The sequence below is a fragment of the Podarcis muralis genome, chromosome 3 (genome assembly GCF_964188315.1).
Source record: "Podarcis muralis chromosome 3, rPodMur119.hap1.1, whole genome shotgun sequence".
Lineage (NCBI taxonomy): Eukaryota > Metazoa > Chordata > Lepidosauria > Squamata > Lacertidae > Podarcis > Podarcis muralis.
Genome location: NC_135657.1, coordinates 79,737,772 through 79,764,186, shown reverse-complemented (window position 1 = coordinate 79,764,186; position 26,415 = coordinate 79,737,772). Strand labels below are relative to the sequence as shown.

The 26,415-nt window shown below is 42.9% G+C and overlaps 1 protein-coding gene across 1 annotated transcript in view; it reads right to left on the bottom strand.

Moving 5' to 3' along the window:
* SNX14 (sorting nexin 14) overlaps positions 1–25,429 on the bottom strand; it is a 34,347-nt gene extending 8,918 nt beyond the window's left edge. Inside the window, exons 1-20 of the mRNA XM_028722905.2 lie at positions 24,281–25,429; positions 23,022–23,142; positions 21,502–21,578; positions 21,341–21,419; positions 19,766–19,809; positions 18,837–18,924; positions 18,280–18,364; positions 16,370–16,526; positions 15,680–15,755; positions 12,841–12,885; positions 12,676–12,756; positions 12,454–12,568; positions 11,329–11,484; positions 10,856–10,980; positions 9,782–9,840; positions 3,629–3,761; positions 2,672–2,864; positions 2,143–2,226; positions 1,910–2,010; positions 1,536–1,647 (exon numbers count right to left, since the gene is read on the bottom strand). Coding sequence (XP_028578738.1) covers positions 1,536–1,647; positions 1,910–2,010; positions 2,143–2,226; positions 2,672–2,864; positions 3,629–3,761; positions 9,782–9,840; positions 10,856–10,980; positions 11,329–11,484; positions 12,454–12,568; positions 12,676–12,756; positions 12,841–12,885; positions 15,680–15,755; positions 16,370–16,526; positions 18,280–18,364; positions 18,837–18,924; positions 19,766–19,809; positions 21,341–21,419; positions 21,502–21,578; positions 23,022–23,142; positions 24,281–24,420 — 2,071 coding nt within the window. The 5' untranslated portion in view covers positions 24,421–25,429. The remainder of the gene's footprint in view (positions 1–1,535; positions 1,648–1,909; positions 2,011–2,142; positions 2,227–2,671; positions 2,865–3,628; positions 3,762–9,781; positions 9,841–10,855; positions 10,981–11,328; positions 11,485–12,453; positions 12,569–12,675; positions 12,757–12,840; positions 12,886–15,679; positions 15,756–16,369; positions 16,527–18,279; positions 18,365–18,836; positions 18,925–19,765; positions 19,810–21,340; positions 21,420–21,501; positions 21,579–23,021; positions 23,143–24,280) is intronic.
* Between the last annotated feature and the right edge of the window lie 986 nt (positions 25,430–26,415).

Here is a 26,415-nt window from a genome sequence, read left to right as displayed (position 1 = left end):
AGGTCCAGCGCCGAGGGCCTTCTGGCGGTTCCCTCACTATGTGAAGCCAAGTTACAGGGAACCAGGCAGAGGGCCTTCTCAGTAGTGGCGCCTGCCCTGTGGAACGCCCTCCCAGCAGATGTCAAAGAGAACAACAACTACCAGACTTTTAGAAGACATCTGAAAGCAGCCCTGTTTAGGGAAGCTTTTAATGTTTGATGCATTACTGTACAGTAGTACCTCGGGTTACATATGCTTCAGGTTACATACACTTCAAGTTACAGACTCTGCTAACCCAGAAATATTACCTTGGGTTAAGAACTTTGCTTCAGGATGAGAACAGAAATTATGCTCTGGCGGCGCAGTGGCAGCAGGAGGCCCCATTAGCTAAAGTGGTGCTTCAGGTTAAGAACAGCTTCAGCTTAAGAACTGACTATCAGAACGAATTAAGTTCTTAACCCGAGGTACCACTGTATTTTAATATTTTGTTGGAAGCTGTCCAGAGTGGCTGGGGAAGCCCAGCCAGAAGGTGGAGGTATAAATATTATTATTATTATTATTATTATTATTATTATTACTACTACTATTACTATTACTATTATTATTTACTTAGTCTCACTGCGTTAGTATTCTGGTTTTTCATACTTTAAGTAATGTCATATTTTGCTCAGAATTTCCAAAGAATCATAGAATCTTAGAGTTGGAAGGGACCCTGGGGGTCATCTAGTCCAACTCCCTGCAGTGCAGGAATCTCAGCTAAAGCATCTGTGACAGATGGGCTAAGGATCTAATTGCCTACTTGTTTGTAACACCCTTCCTGTAAGTCATGCCTTTGAAGGTGAGAAGAGAACACGCACTGTTATTATCTACATGACAAATGTTTGGCTCCAGACTTGCTTTTCCAAGAATGAAGGGTTCCCTAAGTCTGTGGAAGGGACTTTGACAGAGCAGAGGCTCACGCTGTTAAAATCGGCACTTTGTTACAATGCCTCCTTCCTCTTTCAGCCTCCACATCGCCTCCCATGCTGCTCCAGATCTTGCTTTTCTGGGAAAGCTGGCAAAAAAATCACCCACGTTCTGCCAGTGGGACCGTAACTGAGTTTTAAAATACAGTTATACCTTGGAAGTCGACAGAATCTGTTCCGGAAGTCTATTTGACTTCCAAAGCACGACTTCTGATTGGAGATTCCTGTGGCCAACCGGAAGCCCCGTTGGACATTCAGGTTCCAAAGAATGTTCGCAAACCGGAACACTCACTTCCGGTTTTGTGGCATTCGGGATCCAAAATGTCTGAGTACCAAGGCGTTCAGGATCCAAGGTACAATTGTATACTATTTAGTATTAGCTACCCAAGAGAAAGATTTCTATACGCACATGGGAACTTCTAATTTTCTACTCTCCAATCATATGAATCATAGCTGGTTTAGATGGGTGGCAGAAAGCAGCTGTGGGTGTGTGGCAGGAGGTGAAGGAATGTTTTAATTGGTTAGAATCCAGCATTTGCAATTTTGCCCTCAGCTATAGGGTTGTTGTTGTTGTTGTTGTTGTTTACATACCTAGATTGACATCAGGCAACATTTTATCAAGAAACTGAGTCTCTCCACCATTAGGGGATAAGAAGTCAGCCAAAAGCTGGCTGTTGCTTAGTTCTGGATGTTGTGAAAGTTTCTTTGAGGGAGACAAAAAGAAAAACAAGCAATTACACTCAAATTAGCTTCTCTCTAGGAATGGAAATTAGCTGTTAAATGTTGCGAGGTAAAAATCATGAGATACAATTTGAATTAAAATGCCATTTGAGATCATGGTCACTCAAAATGTGTTGTGTGAATATCAGATGGCAAATGTACACACTGAGAGAATGGGGAATTGATGAGGAGCAACCCAAGCTATCCACAGAAATAAGTACATCTCATGTGAAGCTTCTTCATACCTGCAGATATTCCTGAAACTCCTCTCTCTTTGACATCAAGAATTCATAGTTCTTTGGTCCAATGATCCTCTTTGAAGGAAGCTGTGCATCAGGGAATGTACCTGATCATAGCACAATAGGTACAACATAGTTAAAGTGAAGATTTATTTTCACTTGCACTAAAATGATAGTGTAAATTTTATTGAAGTAAAATGCTACTTTAACCTCCACAGGAGGGTAGGAAATGAACATACCATGGAATTCTGTTAGCTTTGACTCAAGAACATAAAATTCAAGGTATTTTCTGTAGACCGACCAGTGTTCAGGTTTGTGACCAACTGAAAATACATACAGATATATTTTTTTTTACTTTTCCCTCTAGTTCATCCAAGAAGGCTTTTTAAAAAAAGTACAAGTGTAAGACAATATGGAAAAAGTCCTCAGAAGGTGGTGGTATTATTATTATTATTATTATTATTATTATTATTATTATTATTATTATTATTATCAGCAGAAGCAGCAGCAATAATATCCTGCTGCAGTCAAACTATAAATACAAAAGGAAATACCCCAGTCATCCTAACAGGTGCAATGTTCAATAAGAGTTTATCAGGGTTTCAGACAATGCATTTGGATTTGCTGGTTCTTAATATTTTTCAAGACTTCACAGGATCTTGAAAACAACTAAGATAAAATGAGTGTGCACCAGAGCTGGCAAATCAAGAGCTGGCAAATCAAGAGCAGGTAGGGTAAACAGGCATACACTTGTAAAGGTACCAGTACCTGCCATTCTGTCATTCCTTTCCACATCAATGCAAAATACGGGAATCCTCTCTTTCCTTTGAAGAGGGGGGTCTTCAAAGAAGTCCACATACGGGATGGTAATTTTCCAAGCTGCAAGATTGCGAGGGGTATTAGGCGTGCTAAGTGCCTCCACGGGAGAATCATCTTCCATTACCACGATGCCTTCTTCAATCTACAGTGGAAGATTCATGCATCAAGAGACCATTTTGAGCCTATTTTATTCAAGGTAACTTAAAATGTGTTTCCTGATGTGAACAAATGTATCTTGCCTTTTGACTATAATCACAGAGCTCAGGAAAGCTTACAATTCAAAACTGACAAAACAAAGTATTAAATTGTACTGTATGAAAGAAACAACAAAAACCCAGTGCTTTTTTTCCCCTATAAAAAATGTTTAGGGGTACTCTCATTTTGACTCAAGAAAATCACCATTTTATAGTTCAAATCGGGGGAAATAAATACAGTAAATGGAAAAAAGTACAAAGATTCAGGAAATGTTTAGTGGTATGCGTTACCCCTGCGTACTCCCAGAAAAAAAGCACTGATAAAAACCAAGGCCATATCTAAAGTTTCAAGAAGGGGTGGGAAACCTGTGGCTCCATTTACTATCGGCTCCGACTGGTGTGGCGAAAAATGAGAAAAATGCCACAACAGTTCCTTATTTAGCTATGTCTGAAAGAATCTGCCTTGAACACAATATAAACAAAGTGGCACAAGCTCTCAAGAGAGCCAATCAACTTCTTCAAGGATGAAACTCATGTGATTGTGTTCACGCACTTGTGTTGCTAATCGGTAACCATAAAAATGAAGCAAGACAGAATGGACTGAAGTTGGGACGGGGAGCAACCATAAAACGGATTGGTGGCAGCATGTGGGGAACAGGACAGAGGACGAGTGTGCAGTCAAAGCTGCTAGGACAAAGAAGAACCAACTCACAAAGTCATCCTCTCCTTCAGCCAGGCCATAGTTGGGCAGAACTGCGCCTTCCATTGTGGTACTCTTGAACACGCCTTTAATTTTGCTACTAATACTTCTGATTCCGGACGATTCTCCTTTTCTCTGCATGCTCCTACATGAAATAAAAAGGGAAATGCATACTGTGTAGCTATTCCAAGGAGAGAAAACTGAAATACCGCAAAGGGAACATTGAAGCGACTCTACTGCACGAACAATTCATGGGGACATTTCTTTGCCCCAATCCAGCAAGGAAGACGAAAGGGAAAAGCTTCTGCTAGTAACAGACCCATACAAATAGATGTTCCATGTTGCCAGTTCTGATACTTCTGGTCACTTGGTAGAGTAAAAAGAGAGACACAGTCCTGGCACATGCATACCCTGTCCTCTATTCAAAGCCCTCTGGATTGGGGCCTATGATCTATTTCACTTTAGCATTTACAACAGGGGTGGGGAACCTTTGGTCCTCAAAATAACTACATCATAGGTGGTTTTAGGGCAGCACAACTGGTTCCCCCGCAATGGGCACCAAGCTGAAAGGGAGCCCAGTAAGCACTTGTTCAGTTATGGGAAGCAAGTGTGAGGGCTCTGACAGGGTCCTCTTTCCTCCTTTCTAAAGCCTAGTTAGCACTTGCCCTGCTTTGGGGTGGGATAGGACCCTGCAGGAGTCCTCACACCTCCTTCCAAAAGCCCAGCATAGCATGAGGGCTGGGGAGGAGGCGCCAAATTCTGGCCTAGTTTCAGGGCACCATAATACCAAAGCCTGCCCCCTTGACTACCTCTCCTATCATCCCTGACCACTTCATGCATGCACGCTGGACTGGTCCATGCTGGCTGGACTGATGGGAGTTAGAGCCCAGCAACATCTGGAGGGCCACAGGTTCCTCATCCCTGATTTACAGTGTAAATTTCACACAATGACTATATTCAGAAATTGCAATAAACTATGGTTTATCGTGATGGGAACAAGCATACCCCTCCAGAGCGGCCAGGAAACTTTCGCTGCCAATTTCAGCTAACCACAGTTTAGCACGCTGTCCAAATCCTAAACTATGGTTAATCTTAACTGTAGTTTGGTGAAAGAAGTCAGACTGATAACCGATGATTTGAAGTTAAGCTTAATCACGCTTCATTGGGTTTGACTGATTTGAGAAACAGCAATTAATCAGAAATGGAGCTGAGAGCTCCCTAAGAGTGGCTGGGGAAACCCAGCCAGATGGGCAGGGTATAAATAATAAATTGATGATGATGATGATGAAGTTACACTGGAGGAAGAGTGGGAGGATGTGAATCTGGAGGTAGGCTAGGCTTGTCCCTGTCACATCAAGCCATGGTTTCTCTTGACATCTGAATGCAACAGCGGCAAAACATCATCAGCTGTGAAATGCTGGATACACGGAAGGAATGCTTTTTATATTGCAAGGGCCTAGACAGGGTGTGGGCATGTGAATTCAGGCACAGTAACATTGTTAAAGTGTAAACATACTGCACCCTCCTCTAGCCCCATAAAATACTTCTCTAGGGCTCAGGCTATCCAGGGTTAGGTGCAGCAGGCCAGCTTTGCTTCCTGCCCAAGCTCGGCAACCAGTCTCTTACACTGGAGAAAGCAACAGGAGCATTTGGGGAAAGCACTGGGATGGGCTGCTAAACCTGCTCCTTGGCCTTGATGATGCCACCTCTTGATAACCCAACTTATTCCTGTCTGCACAGCTCCCTCTTCATCACCCGATACTGTCTGGGAGAAGGCTTCTATTTCTGGCCAGAGAAGTGTGATGGAATGTTAAAGAAACAGCTCAAAATACACAGATTACAAAAACCCATAGCTTTCTGAAATGCATCCCTCCAAGTCAGGCATGGCCAAACGTGGCCCTCCAGCTGTTTTGGGACTACAATTCCCATCATCCCTGACCACTGGTCCTGTTAGCTAGGGATGATGGGAGTTGTAGTCCCAAAATGAACTACCGTATTTTTCGCCCTATAGGACGCACCAGCCCATAGGGCGCACCTAGATTTTTGGGGGGGAGAAATAAAGGCGCAGGGCTGGGGCAGGGGAACCCCGAGCTTCTCCCGACCCCAGAACGAGTCCCAGAGCGATGCCGAAGCTGCGTGCAGCTTCGGCATCGCTCTGGGAGCTTGCAGGGCTGGGGGCGGGGGAAGCCTGAGCTCCCCCCGACCACAGCCCCAGAGCGATGCCGAAGCTGCGCGCCGGGCTCCGGAGGGTTGCGCGGAGCTTCCTGAAGCCTGGAGAGCGAGAGGGGTCGGTGCGCACCGACCCCTCTCACTCTCCAGGCTTCAGCGAAAGCCTGTATTCGACCCATAGGACGCACACACATTTCCCCTTCATTTTTGGAGGGGGAAAAGTGCGTCCTATAGGGCGAAAAATACGGTAATTGTTTTCTTACTATAGCACCCTTTCTGGCAAATACAAAACAGAAGCTGATGTAGTAACAACAATCAAGGAAACTGGCTATTCATATTGCAAAAATCACAGTGAGTGGTATGGGGGGGAATGCTGAATAACGTACGCTTAAGCTATTGTTAAAAGAGCACATAAATAATCAAGTTTTGCACAGGCATGTGTGATATGAGACGGCCCTAACTTACTTTAAAGCAGCAGGGAGAGATGGAAAAAAGCCAGATGGGAGGGTTAGGAGTGACTGAAAATGAGGGAAAACAGACGCAGACGAAGCCTCCTGGCTGGCGAAAGCAGCTTGCCCTAAAGAAGGTGGCTTGATGCATGGCTTATAATCTTGCTCAGAGCTAGAGCAACTTATAACAGAGCATCCAGAAGGCAGCAAATTCAAATGAAAAGACAGACATTAGCCAACAAATCTGCATTCCTCACACAAAAAAGCCATGCTTCACATATACAGCACGCTGGACTGATGCCCTTACACCAAACAAAGCCAACTTCATTTCCTACTCTAGAAACACACCAAGCATCCGAGTGGGGGTGGGAAAACCCCCCCACAAAATGTGGGTCTTATTCAAAAAGTGGTAGTAATGGTAAATCAAAAAACGGGGGGGGGGGGGAGGAGCACTATTTGGTAATAGCTATGGAATAACTGGACTGTGTTTTCTGCTAACAAAAGCACTGCTAAGCAGAACAGGGTCTTCGGATATCTGCTTGTTAACCCTTACTATTCTGTTTGCAGTGTGCATCTGTGTTCATATATAAAACCTCAATGGGGAATAAGTGCATTTAAAGAAAAAGGAATAGGCACAACTATTTGACCCAGTTATTAAAACAGCATCATCAAACTAGGATGGGTACAGCAGGTGGCTAGTGATTTAGGAATGCTTAGTGGCAGATTTCTAGAGTTTAGAAAATATCCAAGGAAAGCTATGCCTTAAAGCCAAACCGAATGCCATTTTTGCTGACGTTTCAAAACAAGACAGAAATGTGCAGTTACTTGAGCCTGGAAATAGTTTCCATGTATTTATTTTTTTTAAAAAAAATGTTTACAAGTGAAATATGATATAGTCACAAATAGATACAGTGTAAACAAGCAACAATGGCATGTCAGCTCATTTTACTATAAACAATCCAAACAGAGACTACTTCTCCAACTAGGCAACTAATAGTACTGTATTCCACAAGCCAAGAAAAAGGTGAATCCCATTACACTTCTATTCTACTCAAACAGTGCAGTTAAAAATGTTAGTAGCTACTACAGTGGCTGTCATTTCCAAATGCACTTGGACGTATCTGCTTTTCTTCACAACAGCTTGATCTTGCATTCGCTTAGATATACAGTATGATAAAAAGTACTGGCGCTGTTTCATAAAGTTTGTGACACCACAGTTATGCTTGCTTGGAGCTGAACTTAAATTTAATGCATTTGGCGAAGCTGCGCACCGAAGATGTAAAGTGGTCTGCTGAACTGGTGAGATCACAGCAGAAATCTGATTTCTCCTTCTTTGAGCCCTGAAACAATGCTGCAGTAGGATGGCCCATTTCACACACACACACACACACACACACACCGGGGGGGGGGGGGGACTTTTGTGCCTTTTACAGCTACCCAGAAAGGACAACAGAAACAGGCGACACTTCCATGGTAATTGCATCTGTTGTACTGTTGTACTGTTTTATTGTTGTTAGCCGCCCTGAGCCCGGCTTCGGCTAGGGAGGGCGGGATATAAATAAAATTATTATTATTAATAAAAGAATAACTGAGGGCTGCAAGGAAGACATTCCTGAATTATTTTCATACTAATGAAAGCCATACTAGTTCTCTTTTTTCCTTTTTCGTTTCTTTAGCCCCTTATTTTAGCTGCATTTCATTGCATTCCAATCCAACTGACACTAATCCAATGGCAGCATGTAAGCACCAAGCAGATGTCTTCAGTTTTTTACTGTGTTTTATAACCAGATAAAATTTGTGGTTGCCAATGAACTGGTTATTCCCCAGACATGACACTGGGCTTTGGAGGCGCTTGGAAGAAGGTGTGGTCTTACCACTCCCCTTGGCTTGACTTGAGAGCTGTCACAACCTCAAGCCCTCTTTCCACACTTAAAATCCTAACATGGCTAGAAGGATAGAAGGCAAGCTCTCTCCACCTTCTTGTAAGCTCTTAACCTTGAGTATAATATATAATTTACACACACACACGATTAGTTGGCCATTTGGCCAACTGTGTTTTCTTTTTAAAAAAGAAAATTGAGCTTAATATTGATTCAATAAAACAGCACATTACATACTTTAAAAACTAGCTACTTGCACTATTTTAAACTCAGAAACCAAGCCCAACAATTACATGAGATCATAAAGAATTTTATGAGAGATATTAGAATACTGAGAATTACACAAACAGACACAACATGCACATACTCCAGAAAGGCAATTGTTTTTCACACACCATTCTTCTTTAGATAGGAAATATCTACAAACAAAATGCGGAGCTGCGGAGCTAATTAGGAGAATGTATAGGAAAAGTTACTTACCACTAAGCATAAGAGGACTGTATTATTGCTAAATAGGTAAGGGTCATTTTGCATACAATCCAGTCCCATGTATGCAGATAGGGCTTCCCTACTCTCAGCACAAAACAACAACTGGAAAACCTGTGCATTCACAGTCATAGAACTCTGCCTGCCATAATGCACACCTGTGACTCTGGATCCCAGCCATGTGCATCAATAAATCTTGACAGTATCTGTGCACATGCAGAAATAGAGATCCCCTCCAAGAATAAAGTGGCTCCAGCATTTTAACCATACCAATGCAAACTGCAAGTAGGAGGGTCTGCAATGATGTGCTGCTTGCCACCATCAAGTTGAACTTATCTATTCATTAATTCTTATCTTTCCAGAAACAAGCAGACACCTGCAATGCTACAAATCCTCTCCTTGCTCAAAGACGACATGATACTAGCATGTCCCTAAACCCAGGAAGATGGAGTTTACTTAAATTGTTGACTTGCATTTATTTATTTTTACTTGCCATTGATACCCTGCCCACACCCATAGGCACTGTGTGGCATTCGTTTTAAAAGCTTGATTATTATTATTATTTTGCCATTTGTGGCCATATTCAAACAGTGGGCAATCAATAGTGTCCACGAATCATCTTTCCTTTCCCCACCCCATAAAGTGGTCTGGTGCCAAAAGTGTCCAGTTGCACAGAAACATAGGAAATGTGAGTCTGACAACTGGGTCCAACTAGCTGGGTACTGTCTACAGCAGGCATCCCCAAACTCGGCCCTTTAGCTGTTTTGGGACTACAATTCCCATCATCCCTGACCACTGGTCCTGTTAGCTAGGGATGATGGGAGTTGTAGTCCCAAAACAGCTGGAGGGCCAAGTTTGGCCATGCCTGGCAGCAGCTCTCCAGGGTTCAGAAAGGGATCTCTCCCAGCCCTACCTGGATTGCCAGGAATCGAATTAGGGAACCCTTTGCATGCAAACCCATGATGCTCTACTATTGAGCTGTAGTGCTTAACTGGAGCTTGTCAAAGACAGGGAAGGTATTGTGGTCAATGTATGACAACCCATTTCAATGATTATTTAACATAACATGCTCTGTTCTCTCGAGTCTGTATTGAAACAAAGTTTAATAAAAGCCAAATACATCTGACAAACTTGTTAAAAAAAAAAAAAGCTTTCAAAACATGCAAGTATAATACACCTACTTGTTTGATTTAGAATTGCGTGTTGGAGATTCATCTACTTTTAAGAGATGTCTGAAAAACTAAGCCAGGAAAAGAAAGTTAAAAAGGACTAAGCACATCTTTTTCATTTCATAAATATTATTTCCATAATAAAGCAGATGATTCATTTGTCAGAAATACTTCAAAATAAAAGGAAATATTTTGATACTATTAAATTTGAAATTAACTGTACTACTAGGATCTATACAGTGGTTCCCAATTAGCTAAGTACTGCGGACCCACAGTTTTTCATAAACCAAGCCATGGACCCCTTGCGTTTGAAAATGATATCTCTATGGTAGTTTTTCGTTATGTGAATGGTGCCATGGACTCCCTCCATGTGTTACGCAGACCCCTGAGGTCCACGGACCACCAGCTGGGAACTACTGATCTAAAGGATTTCTGTAACCTGCTCTTAATCAGCAGAAGTGTCATTTCATGGCAGATTCCTTATTTTGTCTCAAGGTGACAGTATAATGGGGGGGGGGATCATGAATGGGGAACAATATCCATGGCGTTCTACTGAGCGTTTCCCCAGTTATTCACATTGACAAGAACACTTTTTCTCCCCTTAACAAGAAAAGTCCCTGTCTCAGCAGGCAAGGCTTAACAACTCGGCGCTGCCCTCTGCAGGAAGTGCATTGATGCTAGTCCTTTTCCAATAGAGTTTTGCAAGTCAGGAGAAGGGGTTTGTACAGGCTGTACCCTCACTCTCTCCCCCATGCAATTTTCTGCAAGGGTAAAGGGCTTGGGTCAAGTCTTTCTCTTCCTTTGCTCTTCCTCCTCACCCACCTACACAGTTAAGGCAACTGGAAGGTCTATATTCAGAGGTCTATTTTTAAAAATAGAGCATTATCGCTCCACGTTAGAATTCTGCCCATGGAGAATAACAAGCACCTTTGAGCTAAACATATTTCAAAGACCAAAACTTTGTAATAATGGAAACCATCTTAACTAAAAAGAAATGGGCAAGTACTAAAGCCGCTGTATTGCATTTCTGCTTTTAAAATACATCTGACCAAATAAATATGAGCTTTCTCTCATCTTCGGGCTTACCTCACCACTGTGACAGAACCTAGGTGTAAATACGCTCTCTAAGAGGGAGAAAACATGTTCATAGGCTTCAAAAAGGCATCGCATCCTTTGCAGCTTCACAACTTCATCATAGGGACCTTCAGCAACTACAGGTGAAAATGCGGAGAATGTTGGTGTGCAAAATATCAGCTGCATAAAAATGCACAGTAATAGGAGGATTAGATATTCTCAGGAGGGACTAAATCATCAAATTCTGCCCTCTTGATATTGGGAGGTTGACAAGAGCAGTTATTTTGGTAGTCAAGAAGAGACATGTGGGGGTGGGAATGTCAAGGCCACCAAGTTTGATCAAGGCATGTGCTTTGACTACACTGGCACTGTACAATCTGGCCCAACATTTCTATTATCCTGTGGAAACTGGCAAGGTAAGAAAGTAATTGCAGGTGCAGAGCCAACTACCAAAGGGACCACTTCTTCCACCCAGTCTCACTTACTACTTTGTATCTCTTCCACAATGAAAGGATCAAATCTAATTTTGTCAATGCTTTCATCCAAACAGTAGGTTTTGTAGATTTTCTGTACTTCTTCGTGAAGGGACATCTTTTCAGAATCTGACAATTCCGGCTGCAAAATTTTGTCATTAAGTTCCTCTGTTGGTGGAAGGAAATGAAAAAAGGCATTATTTCTGAATATTGCAAATACTCCCTTCAAAGCAAAACCTTAGAGCGACCTGCGGCTGTCAGGGAGCAGGTATGCATCACAGTCAATCTGAGCCAGTGAGCAGAGGGTGCAATCCTGCTAGCTGCAGGGGTCTGCTTTGCTGGCATGTTATCTGAAGGGAACACACCGAGGAAGCAAACCACAGCAGGCCTGAAAAGGGGATGGCCAAGACCACAAAGGTCCCAAGGCAGGAGACTGGGGCATGGGGGGAGAGAAAATAACTAGCCACTGTCCCCATGCCGGCCATTCTCTCACCATCGCTCATCATCAACACGGTGGTGCTGATGCAAGAGTTGGTCTGGGGATCAGTGGCAAGTGAGATGAGTCCAGCTCAGTCAGCCACTTCCCATAATGCAATTGCCGTGATGGCAGCCACAGAGTGGCAGCGAGGAATGGGGTCGTCTGAACTGCAGTGAGCTGGGGCTGGAATTACATGGGGGTGGGGTGGCAGTGAGGGGAGGGAAAGCAGGTCTGGCAGGATGTGATGCAGCAGTGCAGGAGCCATCTGCCAAGGGTGCAATCCTGCTGACTGCACGGGTTTGCTTTGCTTTGCCATTGTGAAACAGCACCCAGAAGAACAGAAGCTCCCCGCTCTCTGCAGGAGATGCCCCTCCCAACTGCAGATGTAGTTGAAATGTCCCAATTAAATGACAACCCCACCCTGACTTGATTCGGGGCAAGATTCTGGTCGGATATTATTAGGGTCAGCCTAGGGATGGGGTGGCTGTACAGAGCCCCAGAAATGAGTGAATTACATTAGACATTTACAAATCTCAGTATTTTGTGTGTGTGTATTAGAATTATTGAGCATCGCCGGGAACTTTCAGCTAGTTAAGTCATACCACTCACAATAATGGCTATTTAAAAAGGTGCAGTAGGACTTTCTTGCGATATCGTACCTACATCCAAGCAGAACTGCAATACATGCACCGCTCCTTCTTTTTTCAAAAAGTTCATAAAGAGAAAGAAAAGATCTTGCTGGTTTTTAATTTCTTTCAGCTCTAATTGTAAGACCTGAATAAAAAGTAAAAATAAATAACAAATTCCTTGTTTGGTTTCAATAACGAAAACAACAACAATGTAAACATGCACAGTATTTAAACTTTTAGTTTCATGCTTACAGAGGGCTTCTTGCTTCTGGGCTCTGCAAACTTTTGCAGGAAGGGAACCAAAGCAGAAGCAGGTTCTGTTGCTTTTTCGGGCTGCAGAAGAAGAGCAAGTCAACTGAGCAAGACCATGGGATTTCAGAAGCAGAAAAATTGTAATCGCATTTTGTCAGTACTCACTGGGCTGTCATCAATGAAGATAAGTAGCAAGTGGTTCACAGTATCCTAAAGAGAAGATTAAGAAAAAATATTTCACGCACAACAGTTGGGGCTCAAAGGGCCACACCTGCATGAAGACTTTGCAGCACTGCACCCCTCCTAATGTGGAACCAAAATGGCTATATTGCCTGCCATTTCGAAAAAAACGCCCCGTCTTTAGTCACACTCTACAAGGTGCCAAAGCACTGCCAGTGGGAAGAGGTATCAGACACATGCTTGTAAGATACTAGCTGCAGCACATCTGCTCATCCTTCTGGACAAAGAAACTTGAATTCAGATCAAAACATTAAGAACTCTAGAGAGATCTGAAGCTGAAACGAGATGAGATACAGCCTGACGAAACTTGGCGTCTGTGGAATCCTGCGGGAGGGATTTAAAGCACAGAATGGACAGGAAGGAGGCGAACCGCTCCCTGAAACTGCTGTTTCAAACACGTTTTTTTTTCCACTGGTGGAGGCTACTACTACTCACTGGAAGAAAAACAGTTCTAAGAAAAACATCAGGCTCCTGCAGCACCACCCTCTTTGTAGAGATTTGGAAGAGGCCCAGTCCTAGATTGAGATCCTGTAAAAGTTTTCTTGAGCTCACCTTCAATAACCCCAATTACCTTGCCACCCCTTATCTCTCCGTTCTCTTTTCCTGACGCACCCCTTCCTGTGACATTTGCTCATCCAGCTCTACCACCGCCATCTATCTAAATGTCTCCTATTCCCTGAAAAGACTCTGCTCATCTTCCCTTGTTGCCCCTTAAGCCCTAAACTGCCACTATCTGACCACCTTAAGCCAGTATTCAAAACTCCTCTTTTCCAGGAAGCCTTACTGCATACAATCCAAAACATGTGCAACTGAAATAACCACATCTTCTCTCCCTTCCTACCATGTTCTCATTACACACACAAACACACAAAAGCCCGTCATGGCGATCTGCACAAACCTGTCTGTCCATCCACAATTTTCCTTAGACCAAAGACTGGAATGGCATGTTTCAGGAATGTGCACGCCTGCCACAATACATTAGTTTTTTCTCTTTAGTCAAGTCTGTTGATGGGAGCCCTAGAGATCTTTCCGATTCATACTTCCTACTCTTTTCAAAGCACCAATCTCTAAAGGTGTCCTGCCTCCTGTTGCTGCAGGAACCCTTCTGCATTGGTTGGGCTCCCCCACCACCCCCTTGCCCACCCAAGATATAGGCGAGAGCTTCTTTTTACTAGATTTGGTCCTCATCAGAACACTTGCAGATCCATGTTTATTCTAGGTATTTCAGTTAAACCTAATAGCTTGCTCAAGCGAGCTAGCGAGATGTTACGTTTTGATTTGTCTTGCACTCTGCCCTCCTTCCTCCCCCTTCCTTTTTCATTATTTCTTTTAAATAAAGACATAATCGTTTTGTAATACTGGAGGTTGGCTGGTTGCTTGAGATCATTACAGCTTATGAGCTAAGCTGATCCAAACACGCTCCAAGGTTTGGGCAGGCAGGGAATCAGGAGAGGATGGGCTGGCTGCCTTCCAGTGACGACTGGAGATATGCAGGTAGTTTCCCAATTCCTGGATCAAGAAGGCTTCTTGGAAGGGTGGTGGCAATACTACTGAAAAGTTGGAGCTGTGTGGGTCATGCTTTCCCCCCTCGGAGGCTGTTTGTGTGCGTTCATGTGAAGAAAGCTCCGTGACACTGCCTTCCTATGTAGTTTCTCTGCATCTGTTTTAGGGCAGGGAACTTCCATACCTGTTCTTCAGAAAGCAACAAGCACATAGATGGTGCTGAATAAACAACAACAACAACAACAACAACCCCTTTGATCCCAAGATGCAAACTATGACTAACATATATTATATTTCTTTCCCTTTGACTAAGGGTCTGTTTCTATGCTATGGTTTTAATGATTGACCACATAAGGCAGCCACCTCAGAGTGAGACTGCCAGCTCATACGTGCCACTGCCTCCGCAGAACTATGAGGTGGAAATGAGGGCTAAGTGGCATCTGCATGTTAATGGCGCTGCAGCCCAAACCTCCACTTCCTCCAGCAGTTTCCCAGGCCAAAGGCCAAGAGTGGAACAGAAGTCCCCTAACACTGCTGGAAGGTATGTGTCCAGAAAAGGGAAAGGAACAGAGACGGCTCAGAATGAGCCAAGATGATGCACAAGCCAAGCCGCAACTGTAAAAGGATTTTGGCTCAGATGGTAATGAGCTAGTTGTTTATGAATGCATAAGCACGTTCGCAGACTGAAACCTGCCATCAAAAAAATAAAAATCTAAAAATGCATTTAGTGGGAATGCAATCAAATGGTTGCTGGAACAATGAAAAATCTTATATATTCAACAACTGTAGCTATTGCAAATGAAACCCTGTGAATGCCTAGTTCAAGTGATAATGTTGCAGAGGATTTCCCTAGAACATTTCGATAGTTTAATAATTTATATCCTGATTTTCTTTAATTTTAATAAAAAACCCTAAAGCCACTTAGAACATAAAATGAACAAAACCTTGCAAACAAGGATCAGAGTGTCAGGCTAGGACCTGGGAGACAAGGTTTCAAAATCCCAACTCAGCCATGAAGCTCACTGGGCGACCTTGGGGAAGTCCCAGTCCCTCGGCCAGACCTACCTCACAGGGTTGTTATGAGGGATAAAATGAGGAACAGGAGGACCATGTACAGCAGCACCTTAAGCTTGTAGAAAAGGTCTGAGGCAAATGCAATAATAAAAAGAAAACAAATACAACAATTCATTCTTATAGCAGCCTAACTGTAGCATTTCGTTGAAAAATGAAAACAGGGCTAAGTGAACTTCTCAAAACTCACCGGATCAGCTAAGAAGTCCATGGTGGGAAGGAAAACAGAACCTGAAAGGATTTCTCTTATAAGTATGGTGAATGATCTGAAAGGAATAAAAGAGCCTATTTTTATACATTTCTGCTTTTTCTCTCATCGCAATGGAGCTTTCATAAAGTACTCATTCTAAACTGTTGGAAAAATCACTTGCTGTTGCATATTTTGTAAAATATGCAAGAATTCCTCACACTGCTGCTCACAGTGCAGTGCACTGATTTGGCCTTTCTGTCTTGCAGACCAGAGCCAATTTGAAGCACTTGGAATGTGTACTGATCACTACTACTAAGGGTGCAAAATAACTGAAGAATATGGCGCTTTGGTGATGTTGCCATTAAGCTTTGCGGGCAGACGGAAGAGGAGCAGTTCTGTACAACCGAGATCTGTGTGGAAGGAAAACCTACTAATTGGAGATTGCGACTGAAGCCTTTGAGAAGAATCACAACCAAGCACAGGTTATACTGAACCTACTCCCACACAACTGGTTTTTCATGAACACTGCCAAGTGTTGACCCTAGCCAGGTGTGTAGTTGCACAAGAGTCCTGGAAGCAAAGTAAGATTTTCTGAGATTACAAGATTTGTTTTTGAACTCTACTGTGCGTAACCACACAACGAAAAAATATGGAATGCAAATAAATCAGAATCCTAAATTCATAGCATACCCACAGTCTGTTGCCTTTGGAGGTAGAAGAAAGGAGAAAAGAAGTTCTGTAAGTTTCCTTAAATAATGAAGTTCATCTCTTCTACTTCTCAAAGCCACATGGAGCTCTGGCCCATATTCTTCTAAAGCAGCTTGCTGTAAATATTCGACATTTTTCACTGCAAGGGAAAAGGAAATTCAGCAAGATTTATATAAAATTTATATAGAATAGCTTTACGTAACAATTCTTCATATTTTACTTTACAACACAGTTCAGCTGTGAAGAGCAGCTATGAAGAGTGACAGGCTGTAGTTCTAGAGATATTGATATAGCTGCTCAGTCAGACTATTGCAATGTGTTCTGTGTACAGCTGCCTTTAAAAAACAGTCTGGAAACGGAATGTGGTCATTAACAGGGCTTCAAGCTACGGTGGCTCCCAGGCCCTTTCCAGGCCCAATTGAACGTGCTAGTTTTAACCTTTAAAGTCTGAAACAGCATATTTTTTGAGACAGTTGCTGGATAATCTATATACCAAAAAGGGAAGGGCTAATATCTACTCAAAACAAATATTAATCTCATGTAAAAAGTTGTGTTATCTGGCTCTGGAAGTTTCAGTACTATGATGCACACTTTCTTCTGATGCCACAAATACAGATTTGGGCATGGAACATTTAACTTATGCCAAGATACACTGCAGTAAAGCTTTTTAGTTTGTTGATGAAAGAAGAATTCAATCAGTTTGGATAAAATTCACACCAGGTGCATATGTCATTACAGAATTTACAGACACAAGATACTCTACTGTCTCCCAATATTTCAGTCACTTACCATTTCCAGAAAGGTAGCCATGATAATTCTCTGGCAGCACATAAAAACCAAAGAGTTTTGTGGCACCTTAAAGACTAACGTATTTATTACGGGATAAGCTTTCGTGGACTACTGACCACTTTATCAAAAGCATGAAGTAATGTTCTGATTTACAGATATACATGTTGGAGGGGGTAGTGGCAAAAACGATTTTAAACAGTGAGGTCAGATGGGAATGAAATGTAGAAAATGACAGATTGCAATAATTACATTACTAACAGGCGCCATTAACAAAAAACAGCCAATGATAACACAGACACAACAGTTGTAAGCCAACTGAACAAAAATAGCATGATAACAATCCATTGGCCAATTCAGGTTTTGTTCTGTAAACAAACAGCACTTGAGACAAAAGATATTCAGTACACCTGATTTTTTTTTTTGCCACAAGGGTACTGTATTTTTTGCTTTATAGGACGCACTTTTTCCCCTCCAAAAATTAAGGGGAAATGTGTGTGCGTCTTATGGAGAAAATGCAGGCTCCTTGGCTTCAGCGACAGCAACACAAAGCCTCCGAAGCGCAGAGGGAGAGCTCCCCCCGCGCTCTGGAGGCTTCGTGTTGCTTTCGCTGAAGCCACCTGAAGCCCCCAGAGTGCAGCGGGAACTCCCGCTGTGCTCCGGGGGCTTCAGGCAGCTATCCGCAAGCCTTCAGAGCGCAGCAGGAGTTCCCGCTGCGCTCAGAAGGCTTGCGGATAGGATAGCCGCTTGAAGCCTGAAGCCCCCGGAGCGCAGCGCGAACTCCCGCTGCGCTCCAGGGGCTTCAGGCAGCTATACTTCGGAAGGGACTCCGTTTCTCCTGCCGCTTCACTGAAGGGGTGCTGAGCAGAGAGGGGGAGAATATTTTTTTTTCTGTTCTCCCCTTCTTATGGTCCGGTGCGTCTTATAGAGTGAAACATATGGTACTTTTTTTGTCCCAATCAATGTAAAGATGGGGTATAAAAAAAAAGTGTCATGGGTTTTTATCCAGGAAAGCACTCTGAAGAGATAACAACCATTTCATAAAGATAACAATGGGGTTTTGCCAGGCTAACAACAATTTAAACGCATGGTACTGTCAATGCTACCTTTATGACTGGCTTTGGCTATTACTTCTATATGCTTCATAGCGGCCTTCAGCATTTTCCTTGTAATAACCGTTGGAATATCCACCTGGATGAGAAGTAGAAGAGGAAATCATTTTCCTTATTATTAATAAAAAGATGACAACAAAGTGCATTTGCTTGTATAGCAACATTCAAGCTGCATAATTTAGTGTCAAAAACAAGACAAGTATTGAAGGTTCTTGTTTTAATTGTCAATTAGATGCAAGAGCTTAATTCAGCCAAAGTGTCCCAGCATAAAGGACAGTAAGTACACAAACTATTTCAAAAGTCACTGCCTCCAGAAAACTCTCAAGTACTGTACATCTGAGGGGGGCTGGGAACATAAATTCCCACTCAACCTAAGATACAATTCCCAAGATTATTTGAAAAATACTGCAAGCACTGGACTGGTATAAAACAGATATGAGGCTGCGTGTGGGGGGGGCACCCAGTGTTTCCCAAGTAATCCTTTGCTACCATCTTCTAAAAAGCCCAACCGAAAATGATTTACTTTCGATTCAACACCATAGCGCTGTTACCTTGTATATTCGACGAATTACTGCAGATGCAAAAAATCTCAGTGTGACTCTTAATTCATCCACAGATGATTCATCATCAGTTATTTCCCTGCAAAATTTCAAAAGAAAGCACTGTGCATCATTACTGATAAGCAAATACATTCATCTCTGTTCCTGTTTAGTCATTTCATAGGATGCTTATAAAGTTGAGGTAATTTTAATCTATTTTAGTATTTTAACCTTTGTATGTTTTAAAATTATGCCTGCTATCTTTTCTAGATTTTTTTTTTTTTTTTTGGTAAACCACTTGGAGTGGTGGTGTTGTTGTTTGACAATCAAGCAATGAAATAAATAATTAGGTTAATATGGCTCTGGACGCTATCTACGGGAAACGATACACTGAACAACATTTCACAGATTCCCAAACTATACTCCCAAATTTTCATGCTCACCAGACAATCAAAGTGAGCTTTTAATTTCTAAGTATTACGAAATCCATTTGTTGTTCTTTTTTATCCCCCCTCACCTTTCCTTCTTCTTTTTCTGAATCACTTTATTTCTTTTAATTGAAATCACTTCAATAAAATATAAATAAATAAAACTACATTTAGTGGCTTAAATAATTATATATAATTATACATAATGAGGCTAAAAGGCCAGCCCTTTGTGTTTCATATACTTTAAGCCTTATCAGTGAACAAATCCTCAAAGCGCTCTTATTTTAAGACAAGATGGTATTTCAGCTCCCTCTGCTGTCTTAATGAGGCAAAGCTTTAAAATACAACATTGATCCAAGGAACCTCTACCATCCACAGGTTAAGAATTTGCACACAAGAACAGGATTTGCCAAATGAATTGTCTTATATGCCATCCATTGTAACTTCTATGTGTAGATGGATATAGGGCTACTTAAAAAACTACTGAATAAAGATTCATTGAAGGAATCTTACCTGTACCAAGGATAAACAAAGTTTTCCAGCACAAGCTCAAACACCTGCAAATAAAATCACAGTGACAAATTAAATAATGCATTAAAATATTCCCGATAAAAGAGGCAACTTAGAGGGATGGCATGCCACTGGCAGAAGCATTTCAGCAACAAAGGCGGCTGCGTATTCTGCATGAATCTTCAGCCCCAAAAGCATTTAAAAAGCAATGTGGGGTACAGGTCTGGGGATTCAATGTTCAGGTTCTTGTATGCCCAAAAATGTTGGTAGAGAGGTGGCAGAACTGCAGCCATGCATTTCTTCAAGAATCAACTGGTCTGTTTACTACCAGCAATGTGAGCGGCAACAAGCCAAAAATATTCCCTTTCCCATTGATGCAGTGACAGAAAGAAAATTACCCTCTTACACAGTGCTCCTAATTTATTCATTTTTACAATCAATTATAATTTGAAAAACGATCAAAGTGCTCTTTTTTCATAAATATTCATAGGACAGTGTGGACGGAATGGTTTACTTGCTTAGGCCTCTAGGTAAAAAGCTGGGAGCTACTCTCAAGTAATTGGAGTGATCTTATACAGTTGAAGCATCTATGCTACTCCTAGGTTTCAAGTCAGAGCTGGGGCCTGGTAATTAGGAACCGGTTTCAGCTATGAAAAGCACGTACACTAAAGTGCTAGGAGGTTCTAGGTGTTAAGTCTTCTGATTGGTTTGGGGGACTCGGCCTCAGTTGTTATAATTTTTACTGTTAGGCTAGCCATTGCTCCTTTTTTCTCCATTTAATTTCCATTTAGTCTCCTTTTGCCTTCCTTGACTTTTTTATCTGGGAGATCATATTTGCTATGCTATGGATTTTCGTTTCTGAATCATTATTTTGTGGTATGTATAGGATTCAGAATTACCTTTTTTATTTTAGTCTGATTTATATTTCCTAAATATAGCTATCAACTGTACTTTGGTCCCCCTTACATGCAGTTATTTTTATTCCATTTTCTTCTTGTTCTTTTTTAATAGAGCTATCTTATTTCGGATTGGATGCAAGCCTTGGTACTGAATCCAGTTCCTAACTACTTGTTACTGAGTAATTGGCTAGCCTGAGGCTCAGAGAGCATTTAGCTCTTTATTTTTTAAGCTTTTGCTTCTCTGGCATCTTAGGGGTGTCCAGTAAGGTATGGGAGGTCTCCTTGCCCAGACTAGATAAGGCATGACGGAAGTATACTTTGCAAGGTTGTTGGCAGCCCTGGGTATTAGACACCAGCTGACCCACCAAAGATGGGCCCCACATTTTAGGGGCAAGATCTTTGCAGGTGGTATTGAATGAATCCATCCTGTCAGCAGAAGGATTTTCATTTATGCAAAACAGGACCTTTCCCCTCCTCTCCTCCTGGAACTGATTTTGGATGGGGAGGACATTCTATTGCACAAGCAAAAATCCTTGCACCGGCTGAACATTCGCGTAGCGTTATGTTGGATCCACCCATAATTTATTAATTCTTACAAACAGGGCAAATGCAAAATTCTGGTATTCAAAGCAAGGGTGATAGTGATTTGTTTTAACACCTGGTGATGCTAAACAGTTACCTCTGAGAGAGATGCATCAACTTTAGAAGGGACTTTCAAGTTCAGCCATGGCTGATAATTCTGTAGCAGAAATGTAGGCCTATAGAATAAAGAAGATTGTTAAGCAGTGGTCCATTCCTCAAGGTACAAAAAAGATAATTAAAATGCTATTTTTCACTTACCTGTGCCTATTACATTTGACGCTACTACATACTGTACAGGTGTAACCTTGAGGATATAGTTCTTGCAGTTCTAATTGCTAAGAAAACAAACAAGTGTTCTATTACTCATAATCCTAAGGAAATAATTCAGCATTGGCCATGTTTAATGATTATGCAATGAAACTAACCACATAAGAAGAAATGTTGACAGAACAATAAAAACAAAAATAAATACTGAAAAAGTCTGCATCCCCCACCCCACCCCCAAAAATCAAGGCTTGTAACATCAAGCAAATATTCACACCACAGCACATCTCAAATGTCTTTAAATTAGGCTACTCTCCTAAACTCATTCTGCTTTCACCTTCCTGCTCCTTCCCACAATCTTATCTTGCTGCAGTCCCACTTGTGGAACAATGCTTGATCCAGCTGAAGCATCTACCAAATAGAAGAGAAGGTCTGTTGTTGTTTTTTCCAATTCCTCCTTCCACCATAGCATTATACCTTCCACCCTCCAACCCTCCAGAACTGATCTGAGAGGGACATAGGTGACTGCAGAGGGAAAGGGAGGGGGAAATGGCAAAAAATGCCTCTCCTTCTGTTACATTAGCTGACACTTCCACTAATTCAAATGCCATTCCACAAGTGGACAGCAGCAATGGATTTCTTCCACTACCTATGAATCTGTCTAAAGCAAAGGGGGGAAAGGCAGCAATGCCAAACCTCAGCTGGGGTGAGAAAGGAGTGAGATGACGGCTCTACAGGCTCTTTTCCCTTCTCACCAGCAGCTTCATACCAGGACATTCTTTTCATTTATGGCAGAAGCATCAGTGATGCCAAACCTTGGCTGGTGGTGAGGAGGAAAAGTGCGTCTAAGAATCCTCTCACACTTGGAACTTCATGCCACCCACTACAATATCCCAACCTTTTCTTCATTTGGTACTTTCTCTCCCCCCCCCCCAACCCAATGAAATCTATCCCCTCAGCCCCAGCTGGGTTTTGACACTGAAAAAGTAAGCCCAGGTTTCGGGGGGGGGGTGCAGAAGGGCTTAGCATGTTCCACCTGTGCACACCCCCTTCCCCTTGAAACTGTACACAGCATCATTTAGAAATATTTGTACATGCACAGTCCCTCCATCTCTTCAAAATAAGCATGTATGCCTTTTGCAAATACATTTTGATGAGGCATATGTTCCATACAATCTACAAATATTTCTATATTTTTCAGTAAAATAAATGGCTATCAAATAATTTCATTAAACATCAGCCTTTTAACTAATTTAATCTACATTTGTATATTACCCAAGTCTCAACATAGGTACTTTTTGAGATATTGAAGGAAGTGTGCCAAATGCAGTATTTAATAAACAAAGATACTGTAAACTTGCAGCAGCGTCAACTAAAAGTAGTTCTTGATCATTAACTAATGTTTCAGTTAAATTTGCATAAACCTAGTGCTCTGACAATGATAAAAGAAAGCAGTATTCAGTTGTTTTTTCCATATGAGGTATCAAAAGCATACTAATGAAGTTATACTTTACCTTGGTTTTATGTTTTATGGTAAATAGAATATTGGGTAAGAGGGAATCTGGTCCTAAGGAACAATAGAATGTGACAACTCCCGCCACAAATGACCAGAAGGTCATGAGAATGTGAAGATACCTCAAAAATAAAGAGAAAAATTACAATCTACAAAGCAGCACAAAAACGTATATCGGGTTATGTTTCTACTACGAACTTTGAAAACCATATTCAACACTACATATACTATAACAGAAGTTTACACAGCTTTCAAGACAATCATATCAGATGCTGTTGGACTAAGATTTCCATCAACCCCCCCCCACAACCAATTTGACCAACGGGCTACAACTCTCATCATTCCTGAGCAACATCTGGAGACTACAAATTCTCCATACTTGTGCTAAATGGTGAAGAAACTGTTTGCTTATTTCAGTGCCTAACCTACAAGTGCCAAGACTTAGGCACCTGAATGGCAATAAGCATAATGCAGTAAGTGACTGTGCAGTATCTAAAGTCATAAATGTTAAAAGAGATATGGGTACTCCTCCAAAATATCAGTCTCACTGCTGTAAAGAGACCATGATTAACAGTTGGGATAGCTTAGTCAGTAGAGATTGAGACTCGGAATTTGTGGGTTTAAGCCCTATGTTGGGCAAAACATTTCTGCATCGCAGAGGGTCAGACTATATGAGCCTCGTGATCCCTTCCAACTCTACAGCTCTATGATTCAAATTATTCTAGGCATTGTGAGACTCGGCCCCCAACTGGTGCAAATTCACACACAATGTCCTTTGCTCACAAGCAGCGTTTTGATGGTGTTGCAGGAGGGTGACAGATACTCACACTGGGCCTCTCCTTGACAGGGAGAAAGGAGAGGTTGCAGCAAAGAAAAGTGCTCTTGTGAAAAAAGGTGGGGGTAGTGGTTCGTAGAAACGATCCCCACACGTGTAATTTCACTTCAGCGAGGGGGGCGAACAGAGGTCAACGTAACGTAAAGACAGCCCTCCTTTCTGTTTATTGACTTTTGTGCCCTACCTTTGCTCTTAAAACACAAAACCCGAGCAGTTTACTAAAAAGGGTTTATCACGCCCCTTCCACAGCCGTCCTTCCGGCTACACCTACAAAGGGATGTGTTTTATTTGACTGGTGGCAAATACATTTCGACCTGCAGCGCCTTCCGCGAGCAGGAGAGCGGGCTCTGCCCCGCTCGCGCGCTTCCGTGACGGGGAGCACCCCCAGCGCCGAACCCGCTTCGCCCCCCCCCCATCCCCGTTACCGGCTGAGCAGGAGCGTCGCCGCACTGAGCCCCAGGAGGAGGCAGCAGAAGAGCGGGTACTGGCGGCACGTCTCGCGCAGCGCCTCCGCGCCGCGCACGCGCCGGCACAGCTTCTCCCCGGCCGCGCGCACCCGCCTCATGGTGGAGGGGGCCGTGGCGGAGCACGGGAGCCCGGCTGCACCTGCGGACCCCGCGGTCAGGAAAACACCCGGGACTCGGCGCACCCGACTTCCGGTTTCTCTCACGTGACCTATTGTCCCACCCCGCTTTCTCTCACGTGACTTCCCACACACCCACCGCCGCGAAAGAGGCGGGCCAATGCTGCCACGTGTCCCAGGCAGGAAGTTGGCGCCGAGCGGCTCCCCGAAGCGCTTTTTCCATTTTGGTTCCCCTCGGTCTCTTGGGGAGAGCTCCTCTGAAAAGCGCAGCAACCCTCTGCGCGCCTCTTCCCTCCGCCCGCTTGGGCACCCTATTCCGTGGGCAACGGAAAAGGGCGGGGGGAAGAAGCGGAACCGCTGAAGCACTTCCGCCCATTCTTGCAGACTTCCAATTTGTAGAAGGAAGTAAAAGCGCTCAAAATGGCGGCCCGACGAAAGCCGGGACGGGGGAAGCAAGGAAACATTCGCCAACTCTTAATATTCCCATAGGTCTTGCATGCTACTAAATAGCCGGCGCAGCTTCCGAACAAGCAGTGGTCTTTACGACACGTACGTCCCTCAGGACCTGCTCACCCTTAGCCACAAAGGAAAGGCCAGTTGCTGCACCCTTTGAGCACAAATAATAATAAGCCAACCAAGGATGCTGCGGTACCTTCAGGTACGGAGGTACCGACATCTATATAAGGTTGTTGTGACCTAGCCTGTTGTCAGATGCATGTTCCTGTCCTTTACAGCAAAGGCTGTTAGCCTCCCCGAGTAACCTAAGTAGGATAAGGATTCACATGTACTCCAGCTCATTGTAGAAAATGGTGGAATAACAGGTTCTAATAATGGCACCAGCTAGAGCAACTTGCTCCAACCAGGAGCCGCCCTCACACTTCCTGGTTACAACTGCCATCACTATTAACTACGGCCACCCTTACTGCGACTGATGGGAACTGGAGTCTTACCATCTGGAGCAAAGCAGGTTTGGGACAACTCCCCCTCCCCGGCAATTGGCATGATACGGCCACCTTTCCCTGGCCCACCCCCTTTTTTTTTTTGCTAAGAGTAGCCTTGTCCATGTTGCTTGAAATGACAATTGGACAGGGTCGACTGGCATAAGTTAAAACAGCCATCCAAATACTTTTACAAAAGCTCCCCCCCCCCCGACTATGTTGTATGACCGAAAAAGGAACAGCACTACAAATGCTAGATGGCATAGAATTGATGGGGATTTTATGTAGTTTCTTCTTCATTGGCAATTTCCCCCAGCGGTGGGAGGGAAGGGGCAAGATTTTTCTAATTTCTAATGATCACACAAGTCCTGTTCTATAACTGACTACAAATTACCGTATTTTTCGCTCTATAAGACGCACCAGACCATAAGACGCACCTAGTTTTTGGAGGAGGAAAACAAGAAAAAAAATATTCTGAATCTCAGAAGCCAGAACAAGAGGGATCGTTGCGCAGTGAAAGCAGCAATCCCTCTTGCTGTTCTGGCTTCTGGGATAGCTGCGCAGCCTGCATTCGCTCCATAAGACGCACACACATTTCCCCTTACTTTTTAGGAGGGAAAAAGTGAGTCTTATAGAGCAAAAAATACGGTAGTTGATATCTATGAATGAATCAAAAGCAATCCCTTCTGAAATCAGAGGTACATATAAAATATATAAATATTTTGTATATATAAAATGCAACTGTATGCACTACTGCTTAGCAGCATATCCAAATTACCACTCTGCTTACACCATTTGAGCAGTAGGCCTAGCATAAGTACTTGCTATTCAGTGAAGACCAACTCCAACAGCTGGAACACTTTTTACTTGTCGTTCCTGCTAGACAGCAATACATTAGTCTATCTACCATTACAAGCCCATTCTGAAGATCTGGTATTAAAGATTAGGCAAACATCCATCTTCTACTTATTCAGATGTAAAAAAGCACCGTCAAACGTACAAGAGCTAAGCTCACCTTGCCTATTTGTCTCCTTCATTC